General features: G+C 50.5%; 1 protein-coding gene across 1 annotated transcript in view; it reads right to left on the reverse strand.

The window, feature by feature from the left end:
* The window catches only part of Hhat (hedgehog acyltransferase), a 210,733-nt gene that overhangs the window by 160,424 nt on the left and 34,516 nt on the right, over nucleotides 1–15,793 (reverse strand). Inside the window, exons 4-6 of the mRNA XM_050148277.1 lie at nucleotides 15,272–15,385; nucleotides 5,306–5,500; nucleotides 4,178–4,399 (exon numbers count right to left, since the gene is read on the reverse strand). Of these exons, the coding sequence (XP_050004234.1) occupies nucleotides 4,178–4,399; nucleotides 5,306–5,500; nucleotides 15,272–15,385 (531 nt within the window). The remainder of the gene's footprint in view (nucleotides 1–4,177; nucleotides 4,400–5,305; nucleotides 5,501–15,271; nucleotides 15,386–15,793) is intronic.

Below are 15,793 nucleotides of genomic sequence, written 5' to 3' on the forward strand. Positions count from 1 at the left end.
GAGACACCAACACCTTTCTCTGCCCCACCCCTGCCTGCAGTGACTGTCTGGTCCCTCCAATAGCCCAGCACCCTGGCTTCTTCAGAGTCCAGGAACGGCCACTGCTCAGACTCCTCTGCTAGGGTGCCCATCGGGCTGGACATGGGGGAAAGGGGCTCTGAAGTAGCCTAAACATCCCCTGAACTTGCCACACACTTTTGACCAATCACAGCCCAACAGCAGCAAGTGTGACAGCCTACTGGCTTCAAGCCTCATTGCCTCCCAGGACCACACGCTCCCCACAGCAACCCTGGCTCTGTCGACTTTCCCATCCCACAGGGAGGGAGCTGGGGCACAAACGAGGTAGCTCGCCAAAACAGAACAGGGATATGAACCTGGAGCTGGCCTCCATACCGAGGGTCCCATGGTAAGAAAAGTCCCAGGATGCACCACTCAGACTGCCTGTCACCCTATCCAGTCCCCACTGCAGAGTCCCCCTGCTCGAGGGAGACTCTGAGGCCCCTGTCAGCAGGCCACCCTGCTTTACCCAGGCCCTGCTGGATCTACCTCACAGCAGTTCAGGCTCTTAACTCCCCACAAGTACAGCCGCAAAGTAGCTGAAGCCTGGCTGCCTGACACTCCACGGGCCGGAAAAGGCCTTCCTGGTAAGGCGGTCAGGCTAGGTAGGAGGTAAAGTGTGTTTGGTGATTGAATTATTTCACGTGCTTTAGAGTATGGAGAATGGCCTCATTCATGCTTCCCTCATTTGCATACGTAAACGTATGTGCTAAAAACTGCAGTAACGTCATCTGCAGAGGTGTTCCTCTCTTTTATTTTTTTTCTTACTTGAAGATTTTTTTATTATTATTATAAATTATTTATTAAAGATTTCTGCCTCCTCCCCGCCACCGCCTCCCATTTCCCTCCTCCTCCCCCGGTCAAGTCCCCCTCCCTCGTCAGCCCAAAGAACAATCGGGGCAGGGAACCCTGATTGTTCCTCTCTTTTAATACTTGGGGTTTCAGAATCCCACATAGGCTTGTCCCTTCTGAGTTCATTTCCACGTGGGACGCTGCTGCCCCCTAGTGGTCAAGTCTCCTCCTGTGCATTCACACAACACTTGTCAGTTCTTCCATTGTTGGTCACCTTTCCCTCTCCCGGGTCCTTCCCTCTTAGATGACCTCATCTCAGAAGAGAAGAGCACCCACAGGCTCTCTCAGCATGTGCAGAAACCACATGGCTTTTTGTTCTTTGTGTGTAGAACATGTGTGATGTGTTGTTTCTGTGTGTACATGCCATGGCACACACACAGAGGTCAGAAGTCCTTGCCTTCCAATTTGAGACAAGGTCTCTTGTTCACCTGTGTGTGCAGCGGTCCGGCTGGCCCACAGACTACAGACTTGCAGGGAGTCCACCAGATCCTGGCATTACAGGTGTGCACTGCGCGTCTGGCTTTATGTGGGCTCAGGGGATCTGAACTCAGGTCTCACCTTTGCAAGCAAGTGCTCTGCCCACTGAGTCACTTCCCCCAGACCCTGCCTGGCTTTTTATTCAGTGTTTATTCTCTCCTGTGGATTGCTGAGCATTTTATTTTTCTGGGATGGCCTTAACGAATACAAGCAGAACAGAGAGAAAGGTTTGATTTCCCTTTCCAAAGTCCATACTCTCACAGCAACTGGAACATGTCAGAAGAAATAAGAACCAAGTAGGGCCTGAGCCCCTACAGGATGAACCCACCCATCCTCCCCAGACTGATGCTCAAGGGAATGGCAGTCCTTAGCTAAGGATTTGGGTGAACCACAGCCTCAATGTCTGCTCCTAAGGATCAGGCATGGGGCCTGACTACACCTCGCATTGTCCCTGTTGGACCCTAAGGCTGTGTTGGAAAGGAGGAGATGAAAAGTGAGACCTGCAAAGAAGGGCTTTGCACCCCAATGAAGTGCAGCCCCCACTGGGCAAAGCTCCCTGTGCTTATGACGCAGTTTGGGAGAGTCTCTTTCCTCTGAGTGGCTTTAGTCTACGTCCCCAAGAATTACTGTCCATCCCAGGGGAGGGATGGGGCCGAGGTTTAGTTCAAGAGTTATTGGCTGGAAAATTGGGAAGAAGCCAAGTTCACAGTGTCAAGAAAACTGCAAGAGGCAGGATAGGAAGGTCTGAGTCGCCAATCCTAGGCCAGCACTGCCTCCACCCCATTCCTCAGACAAACTCAGGACAGCGGTTCCCAGCCTCCCCAAGCACAAGAGTCAGGGCACCTGGCAAGCCACAACGGTGAGCCCCAACCCTGGTCGGTCATAAGCCTGGGGTAGGGCCTGAGAACTCACATCTCAAATCCCTAATGGTGCTCATGCTACAGACCAGGGACCACATCTGAGGTGTGTCCTCACTAACTCACCTGTCATTTACACAGTAATCTAAAACATCCATGTGTGTGCTGTATGTGAGTGCATGCATGCATGCTCTACAAATGCAGGCAATGTGCTGTGTGTGTGTGCTGTATGTAAGTGCATGCATGCGTGCTCTACAAATGCAGGCAATGTGCTGTGTGTGTGTGCTGCATGTAAGTGCATGCATGCGTGCTCTACAAATGCAGGCAATGTGCTGTGTGTGTGTGCTGTATGTGAGTGCATGCATGCGTGCTCTACAAATGCAGGCAATGTGTTGTGTGTGTGTGTGCTGTATGTGAGTGCATGCATGCGTGCTCTACAAATGCAGGCAATGTGCTGTGTGTGCATGCACAGGTATGCTGCACACATATGCAGGCATGTGTGTATACACATGTGTGTTATATGTGGGTGTAGGCATTCATTGTGTATATACATGTACATCTATGTGTTGTGTATACTTCCATGTGTACATGGATTGCTGTGTGTGCCTGTATATTGTACATGTGTTATTTGCATGTGTTGTGTACACATGTATGTTTATATGTGTCTTATTATTTTCTTCTTCAAGATGGCTGTGCTTTGGTGGAGGCCATTACTCTTGAAAACCACTGTTTTAGGTACTAACACATGGGTTAAACTCCCTTACATATGTCCCAGGAGATTAGCTGGGAGTTGTGCTCAGATCCACAGCACACCCAAGTGGGGAGATGCATGTGGCACCAACGAGCACTGACGGTAATAAAATCAAAATATTGATCAACTCTGAGACCACTGAAGGTAGCCCATGTCTTATCGAATACTCAACCATGGCTTCATTCTTGTGTAAATTAAATAATCCATCTCATTAGTAGGCATCTTTAATAGATGGTAAAACTATGTATACAAAATAATTGTTTTACAATAAACACCTTTAGAATTTGTCATCAGAAAAGCTTGATATACCTACACAACCTGGTTCGAGAAAAACTTACTCTAGCAAGACAGGCTTACAGAAGCATCCTTAGGGCCATTTCAGAAGTTGTTGTAAAATGTATTTAATGATTTGCTAGGAAATTGTCTTCATCAAATCAAACAGCAACTTTTAAAATCTAACACTGAGCTGGTGAGGTGGCTCCGTGGGTAGAGACACTTGCTCACAAGCTTCACACACTGAGTTCAGTGCTAGATCCTCCAGATGACAGGGGGAGCCGACTTCCTATAGCTGTGCCCTGACTTCCACACATATGCTGTAGCATACGTGTGCCTGCACGCGTGCGCACAAACACACACACACACACACACACACGGAAGTATGAAAGGGAGGGAGGGAGGGAGGGAGGGAGGGAGAGAGAAAGGGAGGAAGGAAATTCTAAAGTCAAACATTCTAACACAATCCGATCCAAAGACACTAATGCAATACTGATATCAGGAGGATGATGTAGGAAGACATTAAAGTCTTTGTTTTCCATTATTAAACCATTCTGTTTCTTAAAAACCTGCAATTCATAATACAGGGTAGCCTGGACTCTGAGCGAGGTGTTCTGGGCAGTATGGCATAGGATAATGTCACATTCTAAACTGGCCCTAAACACACTCCAGCCATTTTCTACCCCACATTTACAATAACACAAGAAGGATGACCATGCCAGAAACACCGCCAACTCATTACCCATTAGACTTCAAATGATTTTTGGTCATACATTCGGAAGCCTTTCACCGTTCCCAAACTCTCTGTGAATCCCACTCAGTAAGCAACCCCATTTGGGGTGAGAATTCACAGTCTAGGAAGGAGAGAGAGACCTACACAGAACCCATCAAGTCCCCCAGAAGACTCTACCTGTTTGTAGAACTCTGGGAAGTTGAGGATGGGTCCGTTGTGGAAGACAGGATAATAAAAGACGTAGGCCAGCAGCCACGGGAAGGAAGAGGCGGCCGGCTGGGCAGGCGCAGGCGCAGGCTGCCGGCACAGCTCCAGGCTGAAGCTGGTGTAGAACAGGCAGCGAACAGTCAACGTGAACTGCAGCAGGTAGTATTCACTGTCTGTCTCATACCACTGCCTCTGCAATGCAACAAGGGGGGACAGTCGGTGAGAGGGCAGCCAGCCTGGCCTGACACAGGAGCTGGCCGGGGAAAACTGACGACAGAAGCCGTGAAACAGAGCTGAGTACAGGGCAGTATCAAGAAGCCCCACTGGCAACCGAAGCAAGCCATGGGGGCTGCAGCATAGCTGGGCTGTAGAAAATGTGCCCTGCATATCTGGGACCGAGGTCCAACCCTTGGCACCAAAAGAAACATGTTATGGCCGTATATACAAGATTCGGAACCAGGACCGAGTTTAAACTTGGTCCCTAAGAGACTTGGCAGGCTGTACGCAGAACTAACCACTCAACAGTCGTACAGACTACCTCTTGCCTAATGTCTGCCTCCACCAAACGTTCAACTGACAAAAAATTGTGCCTGTCAAGATGCTACTACTCCATGGTATACTTCAAGGCTTGGTCTGTGACCTGGAGGCAAAACACTCTACTCACTTTCTACACAAAGTACTTCTGTGATTAGCTCTCTGAGTGGATAACTAATAAGCCCATCCTAGCAACTGAGAATAAAATCACTTGCTGACTGTCTTGGGGCCACTGTAGGTGCTGTGTGTCGCAAGGAAGGAGAGTGGGAAACCACAGAGCACTCAGCAGGCAGGCTTAAAAATATTGAGAGGGGAGGAGTCTGTTTCTACCCCTCTGGTCCCATGACATTTGTCATCCTCCCTTAACATCCAAACTGGGATAAAAGGTGACCACGGACAATCTCATAGGGCTCAGAAATCACAGACGAGTTTGTGCAATAACCCGGAATGGCCACTAGGCAGAGCCCCATGGAGAAGCTACTGTTCTGTGAACCGCGACTTGACTTCTACAGGATCAGAGCCCTCCCCTGCCCTGTGTAAGGTGTGCAGGAGGGAGACACCTACCTTAACCTCCTCCACACTTTGCAGTCTCAGGGTGGAGAGCAAGAGGAGAGAACACAGCCAGGACAGGAGCACTGACCGGAACTGGGCCACGCAGAAGGCAATCGTGGCATGGAGAAAGACCATGGCCACACCTGGGGCCCCCAGCACACACCAACAGGCCCACATCCCATAGACCATGACGATCCAGGGTCTGTGCTGTAGAAGGGAGGGCCAAAGAGAACACAGGAAATGAGTTTGTGAGCGTGGCTAGGAACGCACTGTGTGGATGAGGGCAAGCCCTGGTGACCAGGAACAAAACCCTCTCACTGCCTGCCAGGTCTCCTGCCTTCAGAGCCTCCTGGACTGGATCCCACAATAGGGAGATGCTCGGCTGACTTCTGAGCAGACAGAGGAGGGAACCCCCAGCTGGGACAGTCACATTCCCACATCCTGCAGACAATTAGTCCTTCAGACGCCAAAATGAGAATGAAAGTCGCAAACATTTCCCGGGAGCCTTAGAAAAAACTGGGATGTTTTTACACCAAGACTTTCAGGTGTCTTAGACTTAAAATCAAATATTTTTTGAGCATCCAACAGTGTAGGTTTTACTGAGGACTCCTGCGGCTGCAATCCAAGGCAAAAACAGTGAACTTACTTGAGGATCATGAGGCTTTTTTTCCAATTTCTTTTCATAACTCAGTTTTGCATTCCTTGAGTGTAAACTTTTTAGATGACAGTGTGGCCCAGATGAAGCCAACAGGTGGGACACCTTTAGCATGCTACTCACAGTTAAATTTATGTCACAGGAAAAATAACATTTCCTCAATTTTTTGTGATGTCAAGATCTTTACCTGATTGACATGTTAGTCCCATTAAAAAGACTCTGAATACTATTCTGTTTATTTAGCAAGTAACTTAGTTCTTCTACTGACTAACAAAACGGTGGATTAACACATGTTTGCTGCCACAATGCCTCTTCCTGTGTCCAGGTGCTAAATCCTTATTTTAAAATGGCACTAGGTCTGGGGAGGTGGCCCGGAGGCCATCTGTGCAATAACTGTGCAAGCTGGAGGACCTGAGTTCGGATCCCGAGCACCCATGCAAGGCCTCTCATGCTGGCACGCCTCTGTAGCCCCTGCATGCTATCGAGAGGTGAGAGACCGAGGCAGGAGGATCTCCAGACGCTCAGAGGCCAGTCAGCCCGAAGCGCACAGAGGTGAGGTGGAACCCGAGGTCCACCACTGAAGGTCGTCCTCTAACTTCTCCACCTCCCTCGTGATGCAGCCCTCATACACACAGACACACACACATCAGAGGTATATACACATACAAAGATTAGTGAGTCCTTAAACTGCAATAAAGAGCCAGCAAGACGGCTCAGTGTGTAAAACTGCCTGTCACCAATGTTGCAAGTCTTGTGAGTTTCATCCCCACGTGAAAGTGGGAGAAACCACTCTACAAAGTTGTCCTCTGACCACACACACCCATACACACAGCATAAACATACACAAGAAAAAGACCGCAATGTAGAAATGAGCATGTCTCAGCAGGAGAGAGCTTGCCTGGCATGTACCAGACCTTTGGTGTGATCCTTAACTCTACCAAAAATAAAGAAAAAAAAGCAGTAAGTTTTTTATTCATTCTATTTTATGTATATAAGTGTTTTCTTATATGCATACCACATATATGTAGTGTTCACAGGAGATGGAGTTACAGATGGTTGTGAGCTACCATCGAGTAATGAGAACTGAACCTAGGACCTCTTAGCCGCTGAGCCATTTTTCCAGCCTCCAGGCTTTAATATTAAACGGCAATGTGTCGGCATAGTTTAATGTCTAAAGCTTCATGTCACCTGTATGATCTTCAGCAGGTTACATAAGCTCTCGGTGACTCCGGTTCTTTGCTTACAACACTGGAGCAGTAACTATTTCACAAGGTCACCGCGAGTATACTGGAACTGTGAGACACGCTTAGTACACGCATGCAATGTAGGGGCTCCTCCTGGGCTGTGTCTGTAGTTCCGTTGCTGAGTGCTAGCCCAGTGTGCATGAGGCACTGTGTTCTGGACCCAGGGCTTTGCAAGATGGATCTAGTGACACATGCCTGTCGTTCTAGTCCTCACAGGGAGAGGCTGAGGGGTAAGGAGTTCAGGAAATCTTTGGTTAGATAGTGAGACTGTAACTAGCCTAGGCTGTAGGAGATACTGTCCCCAGAGGGGAAAAGTGCAACGTTATCCCAGTGAGGCATTTGAATGAGGGCTTTCAGAGACTTTTCAAAACTGCAGAGTCACATGACTGAACTTAGATCTTCTGGGGAACAGGGTGAGCTGCGCCTGGCGGCCAGAACCTCCCCTCCCAGCCCCTCAGGAGGAGGCGGCAAGAGGATCACAGACTGAAGATCTGCCTGGGCGACTTAGTAAGAGCCTGTCTAAAAACAAAAGGTAGAAACAGGGCTGAGAGTATAGCTTGGTGGTGCAGGGATCGCCTGGCACACACGGGGTCAGCTGTTCAGTCCCCATATGGCCAGAGAGACAGAAGCAGAGAGAACTGGACACAGGACAGGCCTGGAGTGAGTGCAGCTGCCCATCTTGTCCTAGGTCTCAGCCCCTCTAAACAGCTGCCCACGCACCCCTCTTCCACAGCCCTGTGTTCCAGCTCAAGAGACCGTCTGAAATGTGAGACTAAGTCAGCCACTTCTGCGTTCCAAGGAAACCAGAAAAATGTGAAGTTCATTTTTACGGGTTTTTCCATCCATCCTGCTAACCACAGAAAACAGCCACAGAAATTTGCCTCAAATTTTCCCCAACTCTCCCACCTCTGGGCAGAGTCCAATTTCCAGAAATGAGGTCGCCAAAGACTAATTTAGCACATGGTGGGGAAAAGGTTCTTTTCAACATACCCTACAGCGTGTGCGATGGGGGCCCCGCACGCATGTCTACACATACATGCATACACAGTCACACTCTGAGTGAGTGCTATTTGATCTGCTTGGGAAAAGCCTGTGTACTGGGCTGCATTTGAAACCCACCACACACAGAAGCTGCTCCAACTTGGAACAGAAAGAGCCTTCAGAAATTCTTAGCAGCATTGCGCAAACCAGCGACGCCCCAGGGAGTTTGCTGTGGATGTGACAGCGGCCACGACAGCCATTTTGCGTGCAGACAGGCCTCCTGCAGGCAGACAGTACTGGGCGCTGTTCCGAGACAGCGATGGGAAATGCTCTTCCGCTGACCTTGGACTCCTCAACTTTGGCCCCGCCTCACCCTCCCCATCACTCACACCCTGAGGCTGCGAAGCAGAAGAGTTGGCAGACACGCCATCTTACTGCCAGAACGGACGTGTGAGCCAGAATGCCACTAAAGTGTTAAATGACACTGGAATCCCCGCCCGCCCCAAACATCATACAAACCCAGGCACAGCATGGCCAGCCCTGAACTGACAGCAGGACAGGACGGGGAAGGCCCCACCGCCATCACCACAGTCTCCACACACAGGCTGAACTCTGGAAGTGGTGGTCAGAAAAAGGCGGGGACACCAGAGTGTCAGGTCCATAATCGGAGCCTAAGCAACGCTCCCCCACCCACCTCCACACTGAGGTGCATAGGTATGGCTCAGGCACTTGTCCACCTCCTAGATACATAAGTGTGAACCCTGCCATGAACGAGTACAGAACTTTTAAGTTTTCAAAAAATAAAAAAATAGCATGCATCATGTCTTATCCCAAAACAGCGCTTCTAATCTGTCACCAAATGGGCCAGGAAGTTCTTTCTTGAGTCCCCAGGGATCTGAACAGATGCACAGGCTTTGGTCACACCCTATGTCTGTATTGGGTTTCTTCAGAAGGTCAATTTATTTTATGTGCATGAATCTCCGCCTGCATGTATGTCTGTGTGCCATGTACACTCTAGTGCCTGAAGAGGCCGGAAGACAGTGTCCAAGCCCCTGGAAATAGTTAGGGATTGTTGTGGGTGCTGGGAGCTGAACCCAGGTCCTCTGCAAGAGCAGCGAGTGCTCTTAGCCACTGCTCCGTCTCTCCCGCCCCCTACCAACTCAGGTAGTTAAAGCCCACTGTCTTAGAGTTTTTATTGCTGTGATAAAACACCATGACCAAAGTAACTTGGGGAGGAAAGGGTTTATTAGGCTTACACTTTCATATCATTGTTCATTGCTGAAGGAAGTCAGGACTCAAGAAGAGGCAGGAGCTGATGCAGAGGCCATGGAGGGGTGCTGCTTACTGGCTTGCTCAGCCTGCTGTCTTATAGAACTCAGGACCACCAGCCCAGGGATGGCACCACCCACAATGGGCTGGGCCCGCCCCATCAATTACTAATTAAGAAAATGTTCTATACAGCAAGATCTTATGGAGACACTAGCAGGTGGCATGCAGGTTAGATGTCTAGCTCCACAAACAGCTTTCTGGTACCCCATCGTTCATCACCAGCAGGGGTACATGCGTAGGCCTGGCATTCCACACCACACGAGTACGTGTGGTTTCCCGTGTTTCAGCAGACCCTTTCCAGAAAGTGCACAGTACCATCTCCCTGTGCTCTAGCAAAGCGGATAAGAGTCACAGCGATGTGACACTTGGTTAGACGAGCTGGGAGAACCTACGGGAGCAAACGGTGGCCTCACTTAGCTCTCTGGATTCCAAGGCATGAAAAGTAAAACGGGAAATTTTCAAAAGTCCAAAATGTTACCAAAAAAAAAAAAAAAAACCCACAGGACTTTCTTAACAACAGAGCTAAAGCCAGACTGAGAACGCCGTGGCCTTTCTGATGGGATGCAGAGCACATCACAGAAAACAGAGACAAGCAGACACCACGCCACGTCCCACTTGGACCACTAACCCACTTCTCAGGATGGAACATAACCAGTCTTCCCGGTAAGCTAAAATCCTTTCTTGTTCGCACCGCATGAATGTCACGCCAGAATCTATCCTGGCACCCAGCACAAACACACACCAAATGGCAGAATAAACAGCTGAGTGGGAGGATGGACAGGTGGGTGGGAAGGCAGACACTAACAGGTGAATCAGTGGGTGGGAGGGTGGATGAAGGGGTGGGTGGGTGAATAAATTGGGGTGGGTAGAAAGGTGCATCGGTGGGTTAAAAGCAGTGTGGGGATTGGCAGATAGGTGGGAAAATGGACGAATGAGTGGACGGGGGTGTGATACAGGCATCGGGATGGCAGTGGGTGGATGGATGGAAAATAGTGTGGGTAGGGGGCTGAGTAAAGGGATGGGTGGGTGGACAGATGGATGAAATGGATAAGCAGGGTGCCTGGATGGATGGCGTTAGGTGAGCTGATGTATGTGTGGACGGGTAGATAGATGGGGGTGGAGAGGTCAATGCGTGAAGACAGAAGAATGTGGTAGAATATAGATGGGCCAATGGGTAAGCGTCCCCAAGTCTTCAGATTTAACTAGACAGAGGACAAAACCAGCATCAAACTGCTGGGCTTTGATCCACTAATGTGAAGCCCTACTGTCCTTCCAGTCTCAGACTCCACCTTACTCCTTAGAAAGGCTTTCGCCCCCACCAGTGCAGACAAAGGCATCAGAGGTCATGACTGACCACCCCCTCTGCTCACAGCCACCAGTCCACAGCAGCCTAGTGCCAGCCTCAGAGAGGATGCCCCAACAGAGAGTGCTGTGTGTCACCCCATCAGCCTGGGTATGACCCTAGCCTGGGACACTCACTAACCACCAGACCTGTGCCCAGGCAATGGCAAAGCCAAAGCTGCTCCCCTTTGTTCTGAAGTCTATAGTCTTCAAACCTTTACAGGGTCAGAACCCCACCTTAGACAACACTCTGGCAATGGCCCCTCTCACGCCACTCTGGATCTGCTCCAGGTACCTGTGCCGCAAGCGCCACGTGGTAACCAGATGTGTCTGCCACGAAGAGGGAGAGCCAAAGTTGGGTCAGCACTCTCGCTGGCAGTGGATCAGACCACATCTGCCAAGAAACCACTCAGTGAGCACAGTTTGAGAAATAAAGGGAGGTAGTTTGTTACATTTTGATTCAATTGAAGTATTGGAATAAATAAATATAATACTACATAAAAGAGTATATACATATATGAAGTCCTCCCAAAGAAGAAAACTTAATCTGCTCCATCTCGGTCCAGACAGCTGCACCCCGCGCAGCTCTTTACAGGAGTAAAGGACAGTGGGCCCTTATCCCGGGAGCTTCATCTCGTTAGACTGGCATTAGGGAAGGAGCGGAGCAGCCTCCAGGAGAAACATGAGGGCATGAGGCTCTGACTGTGTGTGGCTTTGATGCTCCTCAGGGAGAGGCCAATCACCCCGCAAAGGGCCAGTTCCAGAGGACCAGGTTCCTCAGCCCTGTGCACACCCAGCAGTGACCTGAGCCATGGGGCCACGACTAACCATGCCATTTCTCCAGCCAGACCACAGCAACAAAAGCACCAAGCCCCACAGCCAGCCAGCCTTCTCAGAGCCCCTACAGGGTCATTTTAGTTCTGAGGACAGAGAACACAGCGTCTTAGGTGGTGGGAAGCCACAGAGGCATGAGAGAAAAGAGGCAACTGTGACCCACCCGCTCTGCATCCAATCACAACAGACCCACAGCCAGAGCTCAGCCATTACTCAACCTCCTTCATCTCCTCACAGAGCTTGGAGGAAACCCAGACAGGGGCTGACCTGGAGGAAAAGCATTTAATCTCAGCCAAGCAGCTCAAGGGAAAGCTTGATTACTTTATTATCTTACATGACCAGAGGAAGGAAGGAGGAGGGGAAAGGAGGCAGAGAGGAGGGGGAAAGGAGGAGGAGGGTGGAGTGTGCCCCTGGAAGCAGCCTTGCCCTCGTTAGGAGGTGGTGGCATCCTGAATGGAGATGGAGCATTCTTCAGGAGTCAGGGCTGTGACTGAGAACCAACTGATGCCCGCCCCACCCCGCCCCCACCCCCAAGCGCACTTCCCAGGCTTTGAAATGCCCCAGAGGACAGCAAAGTAGACGCAGCTGCAGCCCAAATCTTCCACCCTGAAAAAGCACCAAAAACAACTCTGCCAAGGAAGGCCACGAGGAACATTTGGTCCAGGTGCTGAGAGGCTGGGACTAATGAGGCCAAGGTGGCGGTCCAGACTCACAGAAAGGCCGGTCCGGCAGACAGAGCAGCACTGTGGCCCAGCCGCAAGCAGACCTACCAGCCAGCTGCCTCGCTGTCCAGTCTTGGTCACACCAGGGTGAGACACATAAGGAGATGACTCAGCCCTCACTCTGCCTCCTTCCCAGCATGCGGGAAGACGTGTTCTGCAGAGGTTAAGCTGAGTCTGCCTGCCCAGCCAGACCTGAGAACACCACACAGGAAGCCGAACAGGGTAGTTCCACTCCCCACACCCAAACTGCAAAGCCACCTCCTGGGACGCCTCCGACTTTGGAATGGCCAGTATCCCTGGCCTACTCCTTGCCCTCTGCGCTTGCTGCAGACGGGATAACCACCACCGTGCCAGGCATGGCTCAGGGACCAGCACTGCTTCATTTCTGGCTTTCCAGTTAGCCCACCACCCCCATGTGAAAGCAATGTAGCTCCCAGTCCTACGCCCAGACCAGCCTGAAACAGAGCAGTTCGGAAATACACGGTCACAGGCCCAGACCCACCTTGGTCCTCGAGGGCTGTGGAACCTGGCGGCACCTCCCTTCTTGGCTCCTGTACAAAGGACTGAACCAGGTCTCCTCACCTTAGGCACAAACACAGCTCTGCCACTGAGCTGCCTCCCAGCCTGCCTCACTTCTCTCCCCAACACCACATAGAAAACTCCCAGGAGCAAAGACCAGAGGCCAAGAGCAGCAGCCACCAGGTCCTAGGGTCTGCCCACCTACAGACGTGACCTCTAAGAGGCCAAGAGCAGCTGCCACCAGCCTCTGACCACCTGTAGACATGACCTCTAAGAAGCCAAGAGCAGCCGCACCAGGTCCTAGGCTCTGCCCACCTGCAAACGTGACCTGGGAAAAAGCACCGCTTTGCCATCACTGCCCAGAAGCCAGTGCCATCTCCACTGCAGACCTGGGTACACAGGCCCAGAGGCAGGGAGTGACCAGTGACAGACTTGATGATCACACACACTGTGAATGACTCCGGCCTTGGCTAGAACGGTAGTAATATCAAAAATAAAACACACACATTTTCCTGTTGTTGCTACCTCTAGAACACGACCACAGCTATCCCGCTTCTGTGTTGTACTAGGAATTATAAACAAGATGTTGAGAGCATGTGTGCTGGCTATCGGCGAATGCCATGCCATGTGGGGCCTTGGGGCCCAGAGAGAGCACACGCACGCAGGCGTCAGATACCACACCTGACCTCCCGGGTTTGACCTCCTGGTCTCACATCATGGAGAGAGAGAACTGACCACAGCAGGCGGTCCTCTGACCCCCACCTGTGCCATGGCACACACACAAACACACAGATACCCAGGGTCCACAGCCACACTGCCTCAGAAGGGAAGCCTGAGCTAAGAGCATCAAGGAAACTGAATCCCCCACTGGTCATGCTACATCCGGACCCCAGCAGCCGTCTCGTTTCACACTGCACCCAGAATGCACCTGTTAGGGCCCACACTCCCAAGTCTCCTATGCATAGAATCATATCTGGTAGATTTCTCTACGGCTGGGCTTACTAGTTCACCACCACAAGCCAGGGATGCCACCACCCACAATAGCTGAGCCTTCCACCACTGATCACTAATTAAGAAAATACCTTACAGCTGAATCTTACAGAGGCATTTTCTCAGCTGAGGCTCCCTCCTCTCAGATGTCTCTAGTTTGTGTTATAGGAGGCTGCTTGTTCGTTCCCAGCTTCCCAGAACCGAAATAATCACATAGAAACTATAATATTTAAATCACTGTTTGGCCAATCACTTAAGTGTATTGCTAGCTATCTCTTATATCTTTGGTTAACCCGTTTTTATTATTTTATATTTTACTATAAGGCTCATGACCTACCAGCAAGGTTCCAACCGGCAGCTCGCGTCTTTCCCCTCTGGCGGCTCCATGGAGTCTCTCTGACTCCGCCTACTCTCTGTATATATCTTTCCCAGCCTAGCTATATTCTGTTAAGCCATTGGCTGAAAGCAGCTTCTTTTTATTCATCAACCAATAAAAAACAACACATATACAGAAGGACTTCCCACACCAAGTTTGTGGTGGCATTTCATTTTTATTTTAATGAATAAAGCTTGTCTGAAATTCAGAGAGTAAAACAGCCGCACTGTCCACACTTACAGACCAGGCGACAATAACAAACACCTTTAATCCCAGTAGCCACACTAGTTTGCCATAGAAATCGGGCAGTGCATGCCTTTAATCCCAGTGGTGCTTGCCTTTAATCCCAGCCCTAGAGAGGTTTATAAAATGGGAGGAGACAGCTCTCAGACACAGTCTCATTCTGAGATTCCTGGAGGCGGGGTTGCCATTTTGGACTGACGTTGGGGTGAGAGCCAGTGGCTGGCTGCTTTGCTTTCCAGATCTTCAGGTTAAACCCCAATTTCTCTCTGAGTTTTTATTAATCATGCTTTACTGGTTTGTGTCAAGATGATATAAAACTAGACACTACTATTGTGATCCACCAGGTGGGTCCTGGGAATCGAACCCAGGACATCTGGAAATGCAGCCAGTACTCTTAACTGCGGAGCCATTTCTCCAGGCCCATCTGTCTCTGCTTCTAAACAATAATTCCTGAACTGTGAGGCCACACATAATCTCCCAAGTAAGCAAGTCTGCACGAGACCGTTCCATCAGGGATGAGCTTAGTGAGTGCCAGCTGAGGTAGCTCAGGCTGAAGTGGTCTTTAGGAGACAGTCTGGAGGAAATCACAGTAGGGAGAAACGGGGAGACACCTTCGGCTCAAGAGTCACTCTGGCTAATGCTGTTCCCAAGCTTCCTCGGTGCCACCCCGATTCAAAGCCTGGGCCTCTTCACCAAACCCAAAGGAGAAAGAGGTTTAAAAGCAAATGACACACGAACTCGTACCTTCTTTGCGAGCAGCGTGGCCAACTGAGACACAGCTGCATGGCCAAGGAAGAGCCACACCAGGCTCCGCTTCCCCCATTCCAGCCAGAAATTCCACTCAAAGTCAGTCGGGTCCTAGGAGGGAAGACCAAAAGGAGGCATTACCAGAGGGGCTGTGCCGTGTGTGTGACCTGGAGAGAAGGCGTCACCAGAGGGACTATACCATGTGTGTGTGACCTGGAGAGAAGGCATCACTAGAGGGACTGTACCGTGTCAGTGACCTGGAGAGAAGGCATTGCCAGAGGGGCTGTACCATGTGTGTGACCTAGAGAGAAAGCATTGCCAGAGGGGCTGTACCATGTGTGTGACCTGGAGAGAAGGCGTCACCAGAGGATCTGTACCGTGTGTGTGACCTGGAGAGAAGGCGTCACCAGAGGATCTGTACCGTGTCAGTGACCTGGAGAGAAGGCATTGCCAGAGGGGCTGTGCCGTGTGTGTCACCTGGAGAGAAGGCGTCACCAGAGGGACTATACCATGTGTGTG

This window comes from Alexandromys fortis, unplaced genomic scaffold (genome assembly GCF_014885135.2).
Source record: "Alexandromys fortis isolate MF-2015 unplaced genomic scaffold, M_Fortis_MF-2015_v1.1 scaffold_62, whole genome shotgun sequence".
Lineage (NCBI taxonomy): Eukaryota > Metazoa > Chordata > Mammalia > Rodentia > Cricetidae > Alexandromys > Alexandromys fortis.